Genomic DNA, 21,519 nt, shown 5'->3' with positions numbered 1-21,519 from the left:
ATCCTCAACAGAAGGATCTCTCTTGGACTTTTCCTATGCCAAAGAGTCAAGCCATTGAGGTGGTGATGGCAGGAACATGAAGAGTGTCATAACCTGCAGATAAATAAGGAGAAAAAAGGTTATGAGTAAATCCTAATGACTCGCAGAAATCCTAAATCTGACGGTAAGTCAGATTTAAATGGAAAAAAAGGCATATCCAAACCCAGTACGTTTTCAGTAGCCTAAGCATAGTCTGGGAGATCTGATGAAGACTGCATAGCAGGTGTCCTGAGCATCACCACACAGAGTCATGACAACACATCCTAGACACAGAAATTGTTTAAGGCTACATGCTGAACAGATTACTTGAGTGAAAACATCTTGTTCTTTTAGGTCAGTTCTCAAATGTGTATGAAATTGATATTGTTTTAAAATGGCTGATCTTTTTCTGTTTCTTTGTAGAATTGGATTTGTTTTTGTTTTAAATACAAAAGAAGAAATTGATGGAAATGAAGATGCTGGAATAGCTCTTTGGAGAATGTTTAACTACATTGCAGAGGAATCTGACATCTCTCAAGCCTTTACCTCCATAATTAATGTTAGTGTCTTTCACAAGAAATCATTTTTAAAATTTGTTACTTGTCTACATAGTTAGGATTTTGCTGACAACATGATACATTTGCATTTGCTTTACATGGAAAAGACGTATTAAAAGTATATAGCATTAATTTACTGTAGAATGATTAGCAGAAATATTTTCCTTGTCTGGAAACCAACTTGTTCTTGTCATTTTAACTATCAACAGGCTTTCTTCAAGAACATAAAAAAGTAGACGTATATCTTATATAGGTAGAGAAACAGAAAAATTATTTGGAAAATCATTGTGGAAATGTGGAAAAATGTTTCTCTATTATTTTTGTTAAAGTCATGTATCTGCCTTTGTGTTCTGTGTCTCTTGGAGTACAAGCATTTTAAACATACTCTGGCAGTTTTATAAGGTTTGAAAAACCTTGATTATTCTGTGTAAGAAGTGAAACAGACTGAGTTCTTTCTTTTGGTCTTGCTTGGGCTGTTCACGGGTGTCAAAAGTATTCCAGATTTGCAGCTTAACAAACGCATCTGGTTTTCTGTGTGGGAGAATGTAGGTTCACGTAAAGAACAGAATTTCAGAGATAAGAGATGAATGGAGGGAAGTAAAGTGAACAGTCTATGTGAAAACTGCAAGCAAAATAGAGAATATGATATTAATACATAACATTTTTATACAGTTTGTTTTCTTTTATTCGGTGCCTAGAAACTAATGGCATGGACAAACTCAAAAAGTTTAAAATAAAAAGGACTGAAGTAGCAAGGAGTACTTTGGAAAAGAAATATAAATCCACAAGTGTTAGGATCTGATATACATTCATGACTACTATCTACAACCAGATTACAAGATATCATTTTACTGTACTTTTAAAATTTTGTTTTTTTTTCTATTTACTTTGTTTCATAGTATAAAAAGGAGGGGATAATAAATACAATTAAAAGACAAAAACAAGATACAGTATATCAATCAGATACAGTTTTGAGATATTCAGAGCTATAGAGATAAATGTACTGTACTGATTTCATTTGAAAAGAAATTAGAATAATTTCTTCATTCAGATTTATTTTATATGTTTGATGAAAGTAATAAAATTTCATGCTATGAAATCAAATAGCGTTGGTAAGAAAAAAGTGTCATTCTAGGAAAAGGCATCAGTTACTTATTCAGGCTTGGATTCATCCCATATAAATTCAGATTATCATTGCAGGAAGAAATATCACTGATTTAGGCTTGGATTCACCCCATATAGGTTCAGGGAACTAACCATGGTTAGGTAGTCTATATTAAGAATTCAGATTCCTTCTCTAATCAGTGGAGAGATATAACATTTCACATTCAGCTCACATAAGTGTATTTCCTTTGCTGCTTCAGATTTAGACTAAAAGTATAATAGTAGTTTAATCAGAATAGTGCTCCAATGAAAATCTGCATATGTGTGATGGTGGTAATTACTAAAGGAATATAAAGATTGCAGTGTAGTAATAAAAGCAATGTAATATTATACCAATATAAAAATTACTAGAACACTACAAAAATGGGAAATTTTAACATTTTTATTTACTTTTCTGAATTTTATTATTACTGTTGTGTTTTTTTTTTTTTCTAATTTTTACAGGTGTATCACGAAGTGAAAGATGGAAATGTTCTAACAGTTAATCATGTGAAAAAAGTTCTTAGAAATGAATACCCCTATGCTGATGTTCAGAGCATCTTAGGTGTTCATTCTGAATATGATGAAGGGAGGAAGGTAAGTTGAAAGCAAAATGGTAAGAAATACTGCAGTACAGTTAAGTTCCTGCATTTCCTAAGCTGAAAGGTTACTAAATATTAAAGCAAGTAAAAACAGTATCTTTAAGTTAAATTTTTCTTCTTAAGTTAAATTTTTCTTCAGTAATTATTCAATTACTAGTGGAAATGCTGAAAGAGTTTCTGTTTTACAGCTCTCACTATTAAAATTTAGTGCTGCCAGTTGCTTTCAGGAGCACAAGTTTATTTCTAACAAGCATGGCGAAGGGGCTCTGTCACGCTTCAGAAATTGTTTACCTGTATGTTCTTGCCTGAGGAGCAGAAGCCTGACCTCTATGCAAATCATTGCTTCCTTTAATTGTGCTTTCTGGTTACAGTTTCCTTTGGGAAAGTCAGCTATGTGTTTTGATTTAAAGACTGTAGAGAAGACATTTTATTGATAGTTGATTATATTGATGATTTTCTGCTGAAGAATGATAAAAGTACTGTTTTTCTTCAGCCCTACTGTCTGTAAAAATGTGTGTTTCTGACACATGCCATCCATTTTATTTATTTCCTTTTACATTTCTTTGTATAATGTGTATTATATCCAGTCAAAAAGGTATATCTGGGTAGCAAAAAAAGGAGCTGTTTGCCTTGTACTGGTTGTTCCTCACAACACAGACATGCATAGAGCCTTCCGTATAGGATCACAGAATATCTTTGTTTGGAAGAGACCTTAAAGATCGCCCAGCTCCAACCCCTGCCATGGACAGGGACACCTCCCACCAGACCAGGTTGGCCAAGGCCCCATCCAGCCTGGCCTTGAAAGGCAGTTTGAATCTCTTCTAGAAAGAGCTGTCTCTGCGTGGTGAATGAAAGCTTCTCATGGAGAATATTAGAGGAAGAAAAACAGACTTAGACCCATCAAGGTGGAGCCCCCTCTACAAGCGCCCTATTTGCTTTTTTTAACTAAGAATATTGAGCAAAATAAAATACTATTTTTCAGCAAGATGATAAAGCAAAAGTTTAAAAACCCATATAGAGATCAATAAATTGTTTTGCCCTTCTGTTTGAGAACTGACTCCAATGTGTCCTGTTTGTTTTCTACATATTTCCTGTTTTGTCCCCACTATTTGTGAGAATGTGTGACAGTGAGTAGTACTTGGAGATTAGAGTTCATTGTCTCTTGACATTAGTTTCATTTTTTGCTACAGTTAGCCACAGTCCATTTAATTCTGTGATATTTCTGATATGATCAGGCAGGAGCAACCTTTTATAAGAAGACTGGCCTGGGTCCATTGCCTCAAGCTCTGTTTAATGGTGTGCCCTTTAACAGAGAAGAGATGGATGCTGCAGAGTTAGAGACAGTTATTCTTCAGAAGATTATTGATGCCACCGGGTTCTTCCAGAGGGCAGTGTTCATGGTATGTTTAAAGTTTCAGAATGAAAACAAGATGAAATATTTGGCAGTGGATTGTTTGAGTCATGTTTATAAATTGTATTATTTATAATGAAATGGTTTGAAATTAATAATATGAAAATTGGAACTATGTTGTTATTTTATTATTTTTTTTATTGTTATTAATTTGCGGTCATGGTTTTGAAACGGTTTATTTAGATCATACAGATTTAAGGAACAACTAAGCATACACAAATCATACGGAATCATACAGAAACTGAGAGTGTGTTGTAGTTGTTAATTGAAAAATGTGCATATGGTATTTTGAAATACTGTGTGATATTTATACATTTTTGACCAGAAGTTGTCCATAACTTTTAGATAAGCTTTAAGCTCAATTGAAAGATGGTATAAATACTTGGTCCTTGTTTGTCTTGGAACTATAGGAGTACTGATTTATTTATGTGTTATCTTCCTACAGGGTTTGTTAAACGATCATATAAATGCAATAGATTTTCTTATGGATCAGAAAAATGTAGTTCCCCGTATAAACCCCACTATTCTTGGAGCAGAAAGAAGATACATCCATTTCAGATCCACATCTGGTAACTATTTTTCTCAGATTGACTGTTACTTACTATTTTTCTTTTTTAAGTCTAACATACCTTGTTTTACGTTTTGCAGTTCCATTTGATGTGCAGGACTTCTCTACCTTCTCCTTTTTGGACTCACAAGATAAAAGTGCTGTAATTTCAGACAACATGAAGTATTTAACAAGAAAGGGTATATTTATTTTGCATGTGGGTTGTATGTTATATATATGTCTATGTTGTATATATGTGTTATGTATTTGCTCCTTTCAGGGGTCAAATCATACCATAATATTATAAAGGTAAATTATAACAATATGGTAATTATTTCAGATTTGGTAGAAATCAGATGATTGTCATTAAGTCATTTTAAAAGGCCTGCTGCTGAAGCATCAGGAACTGGAAAAGTTCCAGACATCTGAATACCTGTGCACATGTGCACACACCACACACTTATGCATAGACACACACCCACTTACCAGTTATCTTCTTATCAGAAGAAATTTACCCACTTGTTAGTTAGGTGACTGGTTAGTTTTGTTTCACAGACATGAAGCTAAAAAGTTTTTGAAAGACTTTTGCAGTTTCTAAAGCAGACTCGGTTTTCATACTGGTATGGTTTTACTTGAAGATGATATAGAGAGTATATTAAGTTTTCAAATTGCTCTTAGTTGCAGTATTATAAATTGAAGACTCTGAATTCTTTATAATATCTATATCAGAATTAGGCACTTCTACAGTTGAAGGGATAATTGATTTTAATTTCTATTCGCTAACATATAGTTTGTTTTTCCTCTAGTTGCATTATTTAATTTTGATCTTTGAAGCTTTTTCTATAGAAAAGGAAAAAATACATATACCAATGGATTATCACTCATTTTATACATGTTATCATGATAAAACTCATGCTTTTTTGTACTTAAAATATTTTTGATGTAATGCACTTGAATTGCATATGCAGGTACTTGCCCTCTAAGTTAGAAGAAATTCTGGGGGCATAAAACTGCACAAAATTTTGCATTAGTCTGTATCATGTTAACATCTTGGAGTAGACAGTTAACCACTGCTGATTTACATCATCCCATCTAGGGACAGATGATCCAGTTAGCAAAGTTCTATTCTTTCAGTAATCATTATGTGGTGCTAAAATGATTTTCATTTATTCCACTATCAGAAAAAGTATATTTAATATTTCTTAAGAATAAAATTCAACTCTAACTCTATTTGATTCTCCATCTACAACCAGAGATACATACAAGCTAGCTGTCAAATTATAAGTGCTTTTCAATCTGTTGGCTCAGTGCAAAGATTCAGATCTCTTGTGTAAAACCCATAAACTGTAAGCTGGAATCTACATTTCAGATCTCTGTCACCAGTGTGTTTTTCCAGACTTCAACAAATCTGAACCACAACTTCTTCCTAGAATCTCACTAGAACCTTGTAAAATTCCAGTCTAAGCATATCACCTTTTAGGGAACATATGATACACCTGAGACCGATACTCTCCTGAAGACAATTTTGCAGATTTTTTCATGAACCATTGCCCTTCTATGAAGAACAAAGAACAAGAGACTATAGACCAGGAAAAAGAAAAAAATTCTGAATATACAGCTATATGATAGTTCGTTTTCTTTGAGCTGTATAGGATATATTCACATTTGTGTCCAGAAATGATAAGTTTTACCCTGCTTGAAGGACTCTCCCTTTGCTCTTGGGGAATGTAGGTAACCAAACTCATGCTTTCTTGTAACTACTTATTTTCATGTCTGGTTTATGACCAAACCCCATCATGAGAAACCTCTGACAAAGCAGTTTTTGTTAAATTGAACTAGTTTATTATTTAGAGACACTGTGTTTCCATGTACAAGAACAGATCACCTATTTTAGCAGCTCTCTCATATTAACATGATAAAGTACCTCCTAAGACTTTTATTTCAAATCAGAAGGCAAAAGATACTGATGTGGCAAAAATTAGTCCTACAGTTGAAGTCAGCAGTCAAATATACACAAACTTCAAAGTCTTGAGGAGATTCATTATTTATTATTCATGAGAAGATTCTCTAGAGTGTAAAGCAGGATTATCTTTAATTTTCAGATGAAGATGCATTATATGCTGTTACTGTCTGGGTTATTGCTGATTTTGATAAGCCAGCTGGGAGACGACTGCTTTCTAACGCCTTGAAACACCTGGTGAGCTTCTAGCAGATTTTATTTTTAAAAATGTATTTTTAATTATTATGAATATGTTCTTACCAACATTGTGCGCATTCAAAAATTATATTCTTAAATGGTCTCAGGTCAGGTTCAGACTTAGGAGACTGTGGATTTGTTTTGCTCTACTCTCCTGTGGTTCTGGCAAATTACAGGCCTGTAAACAATCATATGGTTCATGGACTTCTGAAGCAGGAGACAAACTATGCTGTTGTGCATAAGAAGGGTGAATTTTATCCCAGTTACAGGCGTTCGTCCTGTGATCAGGGAAGTTAGAATAATGCCTGGTCATGTGAACCATTATGCAGTGCTCTCCTGTATCATATGGCACAGTCATGGCCATCAATGACTGTTTTTTCATATGCTATTTGTATGCTTCTGAGTCTAAAAGTTTATTGTATTTAATATACCGATAATTACTTTTGCAATTATTTGTAGGAGAATCATTTATGAGTTTACTTATTTTTAATTTTTTTGACATTAATAATAGGATTTAAAGTATACAAGCAAATGCCACATGAGTATAAATTACAAAAAATTCAGTTTCGGGGAGTTTAGAAGAGTAATTACAGACTGACACTGGGAAAATACGTAGATTTACTTATCAGGAGTGAAATTGGAAACACCTTAAAGAAATTATAAAGTTGATATATTGCAGGGAGCGCATGATACCAAGTATGTCCTAAAAAGACACTTAAACTGCAGAGATGAATATTCATTGCAAGTCTCTGTTAAAGAAAATCCTTTAATTTATCTGACTGCTAGATCTGCAGCTCAACATTGACAGATGTATTCCCTCTGTAGTTTCACATCCTTCCCTCTTCAGTGAGGAAAACATAGCATAGTTCCTAACTCTAGGAGGTGAGAACTGTCTGGGCAAGTCCCCATGTGATAGTGGCAATTTAGGAAAATCACTAGAAAAGCTGTTCTGAACAAGGTTTGTTGCATCTTCTATGAAATTGCAGTTTAATTGATTATCTTCATTCTTATTCCTAGATTTGATTTGGATAAACCTCATTGCCCTCTCTACGGCTTGGTCTAGTAATTTTTCAAAATTTTGTGACAAAAAGACAAAAACACACTGTTTTTTTGAAGTCCATTAATTTGCATGGAGATTCTCTACCCATTTCCACTCCCTTTCATCTGTTGGGTCTGGGTCTAGAAAAGTAGAATTTCCATTAGACGCAGACGTGGCATAGACACTTGTGCATGAAGTGTGCAAGGATCTGTGAGGGGAAGTGGTAAAAGGAAATTCAGTTTAACTACATGTATTCCAGCTAATATGTAATAGTATTATTTTGAATACTACTAGTATATTTTAACTTAATTTGAGAAAACTAGAGATGTCTTGGCTGGCTGAGACCTCTCCAGTATCTCAGCACCCTTACTGCTCTGGGGAGGCAAAGCCAGGAACAGCAGTCCAAGTGCAGCCCTACAAGCACCAAGTAGAGGGGAAGAATAACTTGCCTTGGTTGGCTTGTTGCCCATCTCCTAATGTAGGATACTGTGCAGCTTGTCCTCTTTCCAGTGAGAACACGGGAGGTTTAAGTTGGATGTTAGGAAGAACTTCTTTACTGAAAGGGTTGTTAGGCACTGGAATGGGCTGCCCAGGGAAGTGGTGGAGTCACCATCCCTGGAGGTCTTTAAAAGACGTTTAGATGTAGAGCTTAGGGATATGGGTTAGCAGAGGACTGTTAGTGTTAGGTCAGAGGTTGGACTCAGTGATCTTGAAGGTCTCTTCCAACCTAGATGATTCTGTAACACCCTTCTCAGTTTAAAGAACACATTTTCAGGCTTTTCAAAAAAGTGTTTAAAAAAAGCCAACCCACTTTTATTAAGAGCTGCAGTTTAAATTCTGCATTTTAACTATGTTGAATACCACTGATTTCATGCCTTAGTGTTGTATTCTTTATTGCAATAGAGTCCATTTACCTTTTCTTCATTTAGTGACACTATTTGGTCCTATCCAAGAATCATCAATCTCTCATACTAAGATTTAAGTGTCATCACTGATTTTAGCAAGTGAAAGAGTTTCCTGCTGATTAAGATTAAACTGATAAGTGGATACATTTTCTTGTATCTATTATATGCTCAGTTTGATATTTTTTGAAAAAAAATGGAAAAGCACATCTACAAAAACAATCCTGAAATCTGTAAATGAATACTTGTATATGTGCTTTGTTAAAAATGCACCTCTGCAGAATGCTCAAAGTAATTATTCTGTCAAAAAAAAAAATCTTTATTTAAAATGTATTATGAATCCTTACTAATAGCATTTTTGCTGCTAGTTGAAGTTTTGAATTAGGCATTCATGTGTATTTTCTGAAGACAAATAGCTGCAAAAAAATAAATACAAAGATATTTCACAGAGCTACAATAAATATGCATACATTAGGTATCAGCAGATGTAAATGTAAAATTGTGTATTATTCTGTATTTTTCTTTGCAGAAAACAAGCAGTCATACACGGGTTGGAATTTTGAACAATCCTTCATCAAAAATAAAGGAAGATAACACAGCCATTGCAAGAGGAATTTTGGCAGCTTTTCTAACACAAAACAACAGCAGCTTAAAAAGTTTCCTAAACAAACTCACTAAGGAAGAAACAGCAAAATCCCTTGCTGCTGGAACTAAAATTGTTAAATTCCTTGTCCCGGTGAGTGCAAACTACATTGGGTACTTTATTTTTTATTGTACGTATTTTTTATTCTAAGGAGACGCAGTTGAGAGGAACAGTGTTTGGCCAAATGCTATGAAGTTTTTAACACACAGTTTCTGGGCCAGCAGATTTGGAATTTTTGACAATCTTTAAGTGATGAAGAATAGAAAATTTCTCTAAAGTAAAGAAAGAAAACGTAAAAGTACTGAAAAATACAGAGTATTGATAACAAATTATTGAGACCAAAATAATTTATTTTTAATTATTATTTTAAAGCTCACTCTTCATTAAAATTACTGTTTTAATGTTTGTCAAGAATTAAGGCTTCAGAAATAACTTTTTACCTGTTGTGGTTATGAACAGTAAAAGGTGCAGACTGAAGCAGTTGAGATTAATGAGTATTGTATACTTCTAGCCAACACTTTTTGGTATGTTTCTGTGAAAATACATTGGTTTAAAATATAGTTGTTGCTGACTTCAAACTTTGCATATAGAATAAATTTGAGTTACTAAATATCTGTTGCAAATTTCAGTTTTGGTTTCAGAAGAAGCTGTAAAATTTAGTATTTTTAAATAAGATTTGGAAGACTAGGAGAACTCTGGCACCATTTTGCAAAATGAATCAGTTAATTGTTTTTGATCGTACTCTTATCATTTAGTAAATTTTGAAAGACATAGAAGTAACTAATTAGGCAGTGTATGCGTTATTATTTCTGTTTTGGTTTTTATTTTGTTATGTAAATTGTTTCTGAATTAATCTGTTTACTTAGTGTGCATACTTCTGACTGGGAAATATATATCAGTACAGTTTAGTATAGCAGGATAATTTTGACAGCATCAAAACCTGCTGCATTGTTGTAAGCATGGCAAAGTTCCAGCATTTTTTTCCACTTTAAACATTGATTTGTCATGTGTCTTGCTCAATGTTGTTGACTTCCCTAAAACATGTGTAAGTTGTATTGATTTAACATATTTAAATGATAGTTTTTAGAGTAATATGAATTTTTATACTTTTTTTTTTCCTAAGGGAAAAGAGGAACTGCATTCTTGAGAATGCTATTTTTCCTTCAACTGTGCTCTGGATCTTAGAAAAAGTGTTTACCTTCAGGCATAGCTTTCCTCTCACAGTTGTTAACAGTTGTTCAAGGGTGAAGAACAGCACGCTATCTAGCTGGGAGACTGTGGCTCCATACCAATACCATATACTTAAACTGAATCTGAGGTGGCTTTATTTTGATTTTTGGTTACCGTGTAACTTGCAGAAAGTCTTTGCTTACTTCAGCTGTTACAATATTTATTTTTGCTGAACCATTTCACTGTCTCATACTTTGTCTTTGCTTTAGGGCATGGATGATGATACTTTTGAGAAGAAGTACAACACTTTAGGAGTGGATATAATTAAAACCCACCAGATGTTCTGCCAGGAGGTTCTTAAGCTGCTTCCTGGGCAAATGGCTGTTATGAGCAATGGCAAGGTAAGAAGTTGTCATCTCTCAGTCTTTTTGTAGTTACTTTTTATTTCTCAGAACTTCAGTTTCAGGCTAAAGAAAATGCATGATAATAATTTCTCACTTTTTTCAGCTTGTTGGCAGAGAATGGTATGAATGTTTGCCTTGTTTATTTTCTATTTTGCTTTCCTCCTAATTTGTTTATTAGCTCAATCCCATGTGGACTCATGTCATTTCCACAGCTATTTCAGAGAAACTCTGATGAAATGATAGACAAAATTCTTTAAATAGGCTAGCATTTGATGTATTATTAATGATGTTTAAATTTTGATCCTGAAGTTACATATTTCACATACTTGGTGTAGGATAAACTAAATTAAGTTACATTGACTAGAGTGGTATTTTCAAGCTCTTCTCTTTTAGGAAAGAAGCCAACTGTTTATAAACATTACATTGTTCTATAGTCTTAGTATTCAAATAAAAGTGTAATAGTTTTGTTCTTTCAATTTATAGTACATATATTCTGAAACCAATAGGCATTACTACAGTTTGGCTATAGGTGAACTGTGATTGAAAATAAAATTTCGGGTTTAATATTTAGTATTTGCTAATGACATTCAATACCTTACATTATAAATACAACTTATACAAACTGCTCTTTGAGTTAAGTCTTCTCTTAATTGCTCCACCATTAGAAAGAAGTGGGGATAATATGCTGGCATTTCACTTCTGGAAGCTCTTAATCTGTACTTAGCTACTCTTTTTGTATCCTAAATGGTTTCTACTGAAATAATACTAATGAAACCACATAAACTCTTTTTATTGATGAAGAACAAAAGAATTGTGTTGTTTTTTTCTGTCTTAATAGTAATAATAAAACTAAATATGCAATGTTATTTTATAAACGAAAGGTTATTACTGATTTCCTTGCCTAAAAAAGCTCAATTAATGTCCTATAGTAAGTGCTGAGGAAATACTTCGCTGAAAGTGTGTTTTCACGTTAGAAGATTACTTTTTAAAAATGCATGCGATATCCTTCATTTGTATCTTTGCTATTTCATCATTGGAGTTTTGTGTTTATGAGCAAAGATTTTTTTTTTCTAATTGGGACTTCTTCAAAAGTAGCATGGTGTTTCATAACCACACTGTGTTTTTCTCTATTTCATGCATCATTAATACTAATAAAAGATTCAAAAGTGGAATTGAGTTAGATGACCTCTCATTTCTAGGAAACAGTTGAATTTTGAGAGAGAGGCTGTCAGTGCCAAAATTACATCCTGACATTCTACATCCTGGAAACACTATCCCCTCTTGAAAGCTGAGTCAGTTTAGCCTGGTAGACTATGAGTAAGAAATTCCAATAACATCCTCAAATCAATTTTCTAGGACTTTCTTTTGCTTCAGACACCCCCCCAAAAAAAAAAAAAGTTATGTTTCTAGTCTCTGGTATCCTGCATTCATTGTCCTTTGCTCTTGTATTACTTTTTATCCATTCATCCTAATCTGAGAATCCTTGAGAAGTTAAGGTTGTGTTCACAGAATTAAACATCTAAAGAGTGTGGTAGGAAGACAGTAGTTTGAATTTCAGTCTAAAATAATGTACCAAACAGAGCTTTTTCTTAAACTTAGATCTATTATTTCTGAACAGTGTATGCCTTGACATAGGTATGTATAATGAAAAATGTAATGGATATTTCCACTGCAACTGTTCTTTGTGAGTTAGCTGTAAAAACCTAATCCTATATAGTTACTATACAGTCTAGTAATATATAATTAATAATAATGATGTATATAGGGCTGGGAGTTTGCCTAGTGGATGTTTTGCATTCATTTAAAATATTAACATATTTTTGTTTACAAAAGAAACATGATTAGGAAATTCTATGCTTATTAATATCATTTTTTCTCCAAGATACTGGGTCCTTTAGATAAAGATGAATTCTATGCAGAAGACTTTAATTTGTTAGAAAAAATAACGTACAGTACCTCAGCAGAGAAGATTAAAGCTATTGTCAAAGAAATGGGAATCAGCGCTAAAAGGTAAAATTATTTCAGATTTTGAGTGTTTATTGTCCAAGCATATGATATAGTGCTTTGTTTACCGACAGTAACAAATTAGTAATCCTTTTGCATGTGGAATATGAACAAAAATTCAAATATTTGGTCATAGTACTCTTCATACTGTATACTCACATATATACTGTATCTGCACTTAGCTGAAGTGTTTGTTGTTTCTATGCTCTATTTCTATACCATAGAGACATATTCTATGCTAGCTATTTGCTGTCCTCTCACTTAGCATGTGAGTACATCTGTGCAGACAATTTTAAGGGTCCTTAATTTTCTTTTTTGCATTTTTGTTACAGACTTGGTATACTTACCTATTCAAGCAATTGATGTTTTCAGACAATACTGTTTTCTAGAGGAAATGTCATATCCACTGAATTTTGTATCACCTTTATGCTTGGCCAATTATGCTTTGCAACACATAGTAATAGAAAACTATATGTTGGTTTTCAGCTGCATGTCATTTACTCTGCCGCTGACAACCTCATTGGTACCTCCTTGTTACAATGCAGAGCAGAAAAAAAGGCCCCCTGTGTTTCTCAAGAGGCATGCACCTCTTTGTCATTGGTTGTGTGTGTGAGGCTAAGGCCTAAGAGATCACTGCTGATCCAAAGAATCTTATCCTCTCCAACCTGTCTCATAATGTGTTTAGTTCTGCTAAGTTACTCCAAATACTTTATCTACATTCACTGTACTTACAGCCAAGAGATGAGTGCAGCTTGCTGTAAACAATTCCTACTAGCTTTTGGTTACTTGAATAAAAAATAATAAGCTCGATAAAATCCAGTGTATCTTAAAAACACAGTAATAAGTGAGTATTGATATTTGAAGTAAGAAATTGCATTGTCTTTGGGAATCATTAGAAAAGGAGCCCATAGTGGCATGGACAAATGTGGTGTTCTGACACCCTGCTAGACAGTATTCACACATCTGTTGACTGAAGAAGTAAGTATAAAGATGACTTCTAGACAGCCTCTAATCTAAGCATCCAATTTGCGTACAAAGAAGAGAGCACGATTATGTTATTTTTACAAGCCAACTGTGGAGAAATATTTATTGATTTTTTGTGTCTGAGCATCATTTCTGCTATCTGGAAGGACTGGCACAACTGAGAGAGTACCTACCAGAAGAAAAAATCACAAAGAAGTAGAATTATCAAGGAGATATGTAGTGAAAGGCAAAACATATTTAATCAAATATTAAGACTCGGTGACACTGAAAGAGAACTGCTGAGATTTTTAAGGAGATTCCAAGAAGAAGAAAAAAAAAATGTTGCCAGTAAACTAAAAACTTTCTTCACCTATGTATGTTCCTACATGTTGTTACAAAGGAAAAAAAAAAAAAGAGAAAGTTCTACATATCAGCAGATTGTACTATGCAAACTGTGACACTGAATGTAAATTCTGCTGATTCTGCATTGCTTCATTTTAAGAAGCATACAATTCCCAAAGTCTAAGGTTGTAGTGGTTCTTTGTCACTGTCATACCAAGTGTTTTACTCAAAGCTACAAAATCTCTAGGTGATAATCTTTTAGAATCCAAGTTTGGGATGTGGGCTTTTAAAATATTCCTTATGTAGATAGACTAAAATGCAAAAGCTTTACTCCTTTTCTAATGAAAATCATTGTGACTTGCATGTGTTTTATTTAATATAGTGGCAGTGATTTCATTATGAAAATAGATGCACTATTGTCATCTTTGCCTAAAACAGAGGTGAGGCAAGATGCTGAATTACTCAAGGAACAGCACAGGTGAGTTCTGTCTGTCATGGTAATGGACCCACAGTATTTTCATACTAAAGTTATAATATGCTGATTGTTACATTCAGTTTTTGGAAACTTCAATAAGCATTTCAGTTTTACAAGTTTTTGATTGTATGAGCAATCTGTTCGTCTGATCTAGTGTAATGCATTTTTTACCTGTCTTTTAATAGATTAATTAGTAATACCTAATGGTTTTCCAGGCTTAGCCATTATTGAAGGAAGAGTGATTACAACAGGTATGAATAGAAGCACTTATGTGGTTAGAAAACTTGGAGTCCATACTTCACATTTATCAAATGTAATAGGTAATTGCACAGATCAGAAGTAAATGAAGCCCCCATTAATTTTCATTACTGTGGAACTACGATATGAGCTTATTCAGTTGTTAGTCCTGAGTACTCTTGGCAAGGCTAATACACACATGTAAAACAATTTGTGGATTAGCAGCGTCACTCTTGACTCCTGTTCTTAGCTTGACCCTAAAATAAAATAAGATTAGACTCTAAAATACAACCAGATTACATTCAAATACAAATTGATTTGGCTCAATGGCACCTAATTCCTTAAAAAAAACTGAGCAGACTGTCTTGAGCAGACAGATTTACACTTGCCAGGCTCATACTAGTGTCCTTAGTGTACTTACGTATGTTGAATCCTTGTTTTTCTGATCCTAGATTTAAAAAGTGAATATGCTACAAGCACCTTCATTGTTATTGAGACCTAAAATACTAGGATGTACCTCTATGAATCCTGTCTTTGTGATGGACACTAACAATAGCCATTTTTAATTTAAGCATAGCTGGGGTAAGCTTTCTGGAGCAAAGGCAGACACATTCTTTAAAAGACATGTGCTCAAAAACCACGATCAAAATTAAAATTAGGGTAACATTATTTCCAAATCCTTACTTGTTTCTATTTGCAAAACTGTTCCAGCATGCTGTGCTGCTGTGCTAGCCCTGCCTCTACTAGTTGTTGGAAAGACAAACAGTGATATCAGTAGCCTATTTTAAGTGGCTAACACCTTTTCCAAGGTTTTACTAGTAACGTGGACAGGTGTACTGGAGGGAGTATGACCTCGCTAACACTAATCGCTTTTCTAAGTATACTTTTTCTCGAAAACCATTTTCTGTATTTACAGCACATTATTTTTTTCTCAGTGAGGTTTACTATTTTTTCCTTCCTGTACAACCAGATTAGTTTAACCAGAGTCTCCTTGACTTCTAATGAAACTAAATTATCTTCTGTAATGCATAAAACTAATCCGTCTTATCAACTTTCACATTTTTCAGTTGCACTGTTCTTTTAAAAATGTGTCACCATTGGCACTTGTCAAATATGATAGTTGTAGATATCAGTAAAGAAACAGTAAATGTCACTGAAGGAAATTGAAAGGAAATGAAGGCCCTTTTTTGAATGTTGCTCTCTGTTTTTCTTTTATTTTGTTGATTTTGTAATTAAGCATATATTTAACTGATAACCAGTATGGAACTATGTAGATTAATGCCAAATTTTAATTGCTGTTCATGTTTGGCTTTTCTAGTGATATCACAGGGGACAAAAGTGATTACTGAGGAAATGAGGAAAATATCTTCATAAGCAGTGAAATCTGAAGTGGCTCTTATATTACAGATTTGTGCCTAAAAATGTTTGTTATTTCTATAAACTGAATTTGGAGTTTTTACTTATTTATTAATTGTTTTTTTTTGTTGTTTTTTTTTACAGCGTAGTAAAAGTCGATCCCCAAGAGAATGAACCATTCTATGATGTCATTGCTATTGTTGATCCATTGACAAGAGAAGCACAGAAGATGGCTCATTTATTGATTGTAAGATGGTGGTCATTTCTTTTAATTTCCATATTTGCAGTTTAATTTGTACTAAACCTCTTATTTTCAAGTAAAGTGTAGTAAAGAGGTAAACCGAATTTAGGTATTTTTTAAGTATCTACTTGGTTATTTAAATTAATACTAAAAAGTTGGGGATGATCTAATTCATCATTGTAAGTACCTTATTTGCAATTAAAATGGAGATGCCCTATGAACCAGTCCTCTTAGAAGTGAGTCCATAAATGCTTTTTACAGTCAATAGAAGGAAAGGAGGAGTATGCGTAATGCAGAGGGAAAGGATCTCCCATCTCAAAATCTTACAAGGCATATGCTTCTTTCCATTATGCCGAACCACCTTAGTTTTCCAATGTACCTAAATGAGGTGGTCTAAATCTGACCCGTAATATCATCATAAGAAGATTGGACTATAAACCTTTCAGCTCTTGGAAGGGTATTTCTCCATTGATTAATGTTACCAGGTATATCTAGAAGTCTTCCATTGTGTGTAGCTATTGATCATCTAAAGAGAGACTGTCCTAAAAACATAGCTCATGAAATGATTTTCTTCTTTCACTAGCTGCAGAATATCACTCTGCCTCAGGTTCCTTTATAGTTTCCCATAAAAATGTAAATTTTGTCTTCTTTTTATGGTCCGTTAGAATTCTGAAGCCCTTTACTTGATTTTTGCTGCATCCTGTTTTATCTTTTTCTCTGCAGTAATTATGGAAGTTTCATAAATTCTTACATCATTTCCCCCCCCCATTTTCATACCCTTTTACGCCTTTTGTGTAGAATGGTGAGGCATCCAGTCACTCTCCATACATAATAGTGAAACAAAGTAAAAAATTTAAAAATTTCATGAAAATTCTCATACTGCAAGCTTCTGTTTGTTTTGAGACTCTTAAATACTAGCTTTTTTTTCTCTAGAATCAGATCTTTCATTTCACCATTCTCTATTAAAATGAAATGTTGATCCTACCAAATGAAAATGTTTTGGTTTTGGAATTGACGGGAAACTCTCTCCATTCAGCCAGAAGTTCATTTTCTAGTAAGTTGCCTCAAGGTCTTTTTAGCTGTGATCAGAAGCCTTAATTTCTCTTAGTGCAGCAAATTCCCTAATGAACAATATCTTCCTTAATGCACGTCTAGGCAAATGACTCCCATGGTGTACCAATCTGTTCAGCCATCGTAGATGCTGCTTGATTCATAGGAGCTCTAGTCTTACTCAGCTTGCCAACCCTTCAGAGAGAATAATGAAATGCTATTGAAACTAAGCAAATCAGAAATATTTTAATGCAGATGAAACTTACTTTCAAATTATTGTTTTAAATTAAAAATAAATTAACTTGATTTTTTTTCTTTTAATTTGTATTATCTTGAAAGGCTACCAATGTAGAAATATTCATGAAGAATTTTTGACAAAGCATGCTTACATATACAGCAAGCCCCAAACTCGAAGTTTCTGAATGGATGCCTCTCTGATTATGTTGTTATATATAGGCTGAGAAAGTTGGAACTGTTCATCCTGGAGAAGAGGAAGTTCAGGAGGGATCTCGTCAATGTATACAAATACCTGAAGGGGAGGGTGCAAAGAGGGCAGAGCCAGGCTCTTTTTAGGGGTACCCAGTGCCAGGACAAGAGGCAGTGGGCACAAACTGGCACCCAGGAGGCTCCTTCTGAACACGAGGCAGCACTTCTGTGCTGTGTGGGTGTGAGAGCAGTGGCACAGGTTGCTCTGAGAGGCTGTGGGGTCTTCTTCTTGGAGATTTTCAAAAGCCACCTGGACATGGCCCTGGGCAGCCTGCTCTGGGTGGTCCTGCTGGAGCAGGGGTTGGACCAGATGGCCTCCAGAGGTCACTTCCAACCTCAGCCGTCTTGTGATTCTGTGATATAGATGACATAAATCCTGTAAACTTTAAGTACCACAATATATTTATATTTAAAGAATATTTTTTGAGTGACAGAAGTGGACTAGTGCCCAGTATTTTGGGATGGTACCTATTCATGATGCAAAATTTATGTAGCAACTGCCACAGCAAGGAGCATGATTCTTCCCTCAGTCATTGTTGAATGTGTCACACTTTAAGTTTTTGCTCTGATGAAAACTTGCTATTATATTACTTTTGTCCCTTATTAGTCACTTCAAATATGAGTTTTGGTAATATTTTTTGAAATATAAATGATAAACTACTCATATTAAATGTCACTGAAATTGAGAAGGTATAAACAGCTATAGGTAAGCAGTAAAATAACTTTACTGCTTAGTATCAAAAAATGGCAATTCAAGGCCAGGGGCAAGGTATGAGTTGGAGCATGAATGAGTTAGAGCAGAGTCAGGGCTTCTGTCTGTTGTTGTGTGTTTTTTTTAAATATGTAGCGGATTGTATCATAAGAACTTCTCTGTATCCTCTCCAGAAGGAGTCAGGTAGAACTTCAGAATTTTCCATAGAAATAGTGTTTTGCCTTTTTTAAAAAGTTTTGTCACAGACTTCAACATCAAATATTAGCATACAATGCAACAGTCAGTGTCTATAGTAGATTTTTAAATACCAGTGTTAACTTCATCAGGGTTGGACCACATCAGTTCTCAGCAGAGTACATGGAGCAACTAACTAGTCCTAACTTATGAAGGTGGTCCCAAAGGTGATGTGAAAAAAGTAGAAATTGCTTCTCCTAAAAATGAAGACAAAATTGAATGTGTTTTTCTCATGGCTCACCAAAAACAGCTGAAAAAATATGTTACATATTCTGTTTGTTCAGTGCCACTGAACAAAATACCCGTCTCCTAGCTTAACTGCTTGGCTCCAGCAGTATGAACTGCTAAGATCCTACTACTTTTTTTTTTTCTTCTTCAAGTAATAGTAGCTACTGAATTCAAAGACCTCAAAAACGTGAAGTGAAAAATCCACCCTTTTTTCTTGTCAATTGTCTTTTACCTTTTTTTTTTTTTTTCCTTTGTTCATTCTGTCTTCAGGGAGAAACTCTTATTCCATTCCAAAAGTGAGGAGAAATCTCCAAAGGGAGCCTCTTCTGATAATCAAGTCTGATTTCCTATACAACATGGGTCATGGGACCTCTTCTGATCAATTAGCATTTGAAATAGATATTTTTTCTTTAATCTAATCCTAATTTAAATATTGCTAAGTGGTTAGGTGCCGATCACAGTTCTTACTGAGCTTTTCCAGTGTTAATTAACCTGACTATTAAACTCAGACTTGGAATTGCAGGTTTTAATTTAGCTCCATGCTTTACATGTTCATCTTCTCTTCATTTTGTCAGCTCTGTTGCAGATTCTATTGTAAGAAATTGTTTTCAGTGTAGATGTCTCATGTTATGGTGATGTTTGCACACAGTTCCAAGTGATTAGTTGAATAATCATGGTTTAGCGAGTTAATGCTTTTTGGATGAGTTGTGGTAACTGATGGTAAGTGTTTGAAAAGTGACTGCACATACAAAAGAAAATCTGGGCTTGAATCATTTTCAAGACATGTTTACTAAAATAATTCATGTATTTGCTACAGTATGAAATACTTCCAGAACAAAATTCCCAGGCTGCTCTTTGCATTTTCTTAATTAAAGTAAGCAGCCTGAATTCATTGAATAACTTGCCATATCAGAGGCTTTCCAATTTCCTCTTATTCATTGACCAGAGAAGAATTTTCCTCAGTTATTTGCTGCTTAACATTACTCTTAATGTTACGAATTACTACTCTTGAGGTATGAATATATGGATGGAATATGGTTATATACCTCTGCTTTTTAAAAGCGCATATTAGGCAATACCTATAATAAATCTAAAACCTTATTTTGCCCTGAAATTCTTCCTCAAGCTTCCTCTGTCTAAGGAAAGAGTTACTTGAGCTTTTTTCATGCTAGAATAATTTGTTAATCTTAAAAGCTTTATGAGGATTTGAATAAATACAAGTAGCATTGCTCTTCAGGTTCTCATTTCCTGGTTCTTCACTTATTCTCACCCTTATGCCATTCCCTAGTCTCCATTTTTTGCTCAATAGTGTTTTCGGTGATGGTATTCAGGTGAGGCAAAGGATGAGAATGACAAACTGCGAGCAATGTTTCAGCTATGCAAAGTTGTAGCACTGTAGTAAAGAATATGCAGCTATGGGTTGAACTGAGGAAAGAAAAATACTGTTTATAATAAAAGAGAGATTTAAGGATGGTCATTGTCTTGCTTTGTTCCTAATTTACTTACCATTATACTAATTTTAGCCTTAGTGGTATCAGTATTTAAACTTGGTTTTAATACCTTATTTGCTTTTCTGATAATACCCATCAAGGTAGCCACAGTTGCTTTATACTTTCAAATAAGCACTTTTGATCAGAAACCACATAAATGAAGATAAATTTGTAAAGGTTTTTAAGAGTGCTTTAAAGATATTAAATACTTTGTTAATTTTAAACAAAACAGATTGCTCACAAAGAACAAAATCTTGTTCTGGTATTATAGCTCCTGCATAGCAACATCCAGAAAATTAGTATTTTATAAATGAATAGATGAATAAACTGAGAAAGAAGTAGAAATGACTTTAAATAACTTGAATGTTTTGAAATTGATTGAGTAGCTTAGTATACCATTAATCTATTACTGACAATATTAGAAGAGTTTTATGAACTTTACTGTATTCACCGATTTACTGTGTACAGCAATTTTAGTAAGACTGAAGGTCATTGTTTTAAGATTGGTTATTGGATCAAAGGCAGACGTTGTACTTACTTTAAAGGGCTTTAAAATCTTCCAGAAAACACACTATGAGAAAAGTGATACTATAATTTACTCATTCATTGGAAAATAAGGATAGCTGCTCTTTAAAAATCCGTATTACTGGTAGAAAACATTAGCATTTTGACTATCAAGAATATTGTGTGCTAAATCATTCACTTTTCAAAAAGGTCAAGTCTTTATTTGCAATAACTGACAACATCCCGTAATATACAGATATATTTAGAACTTTAAAATGTTTGAGATTTCCACTGAAGCTTGAGAAATGACAGGGTGCCACAAGGATAGTTTTGGCTTATTTTCAAAGTTAGATGATTATCAAGAACCATTTTTTACGCAGATTTTTTTTTTCTGTAGGTACTCAAAGACATTGTCAATATGAAACTCAGGTTGTTTTTGAACTGCAGATCTAAGCTGTCAGAAGTGCCACTGAAGAGGTGAGTAGTTCATAACTTTTCTTACACGTATATGATCTCACTTGAATTAAGAAAAAAAAGCCTTAATTGTACATATTCCATTGAGAA

The 21,519-nt window shown here is 34.0% G+C and overlaps 1 protein-coding gene across 1 annotated transcript in view; it reads left to right on the top strand.

The window, feature by feature from the left end:
- UGGT2 (UDP-glucose glycoprotein glucosyltransferase 2) overlaps window positions 1-21,519 on the top strand; it is a gene marked incomplete at its 5' end in the record, with an annotated part of 86,258 nt that overhangs the window by 42,595 nt on the left and 22,144 nt on the right. Inside the window, 12 exons of the mRNA XM_084512106.1 lie at window positions 442-577; window positions 2,184-2,315; window positions 3,556-3,720; window positions 4,177-4,300; window positions 4,380-4,478; window positions 6,381-6,475; window positions 8,946-9,152; window positions 10,499-10,630; window positions 12,516-12,643; window positions 14,325-14,420; window positions 16,155-16,257; window positions 21,353-21,432. Coding sequence (XP_084368232.1) covers window positions 442-577; window positions 2,184-2,315; window positions 3,556-3,720; window positions 4,177-4,300; window positions 4,380-4,478; window positions 6,381-6,475; window positions 8,946-9,152; window positions 10,499-10,630; window positions 12,516-12,643; window positions 14,325-14,420; window positions 16,155-16,257; window positions 21,353-21,432 — 1,497 coding nt within the window. The remainder of the gene's footprint in view (window positions 1-441; window positions 578-2,183; window positions 2,316-3,555; window positions 3,721-4,176; window positions 4,301-4,379; window positions 4,479-6,380; window positions 6,476-8,945; window positions 9,153-10,498; window positions 10,631-12,515; window positions 12,644-14,324; window positions 14,421-16,154; window positions 16,258-21,352; window positions 21,433-21,519) is intronic.

The sequence above is a fragment of the Aythya ferina genome (assembly GCF_964211825.1).
Source record: "Aythya ferina genome assembly, chromosome: 1".
NCBI lineage: Eukaryota > Metazoa > Chordata > Aves > Anseriformes > Anatidae > Aythya > Aythya ferina.
Note: the sequence above shows the minus strand (reverse complement) of the source record. Positions and strands in the feature narration are given on the sequence as shown.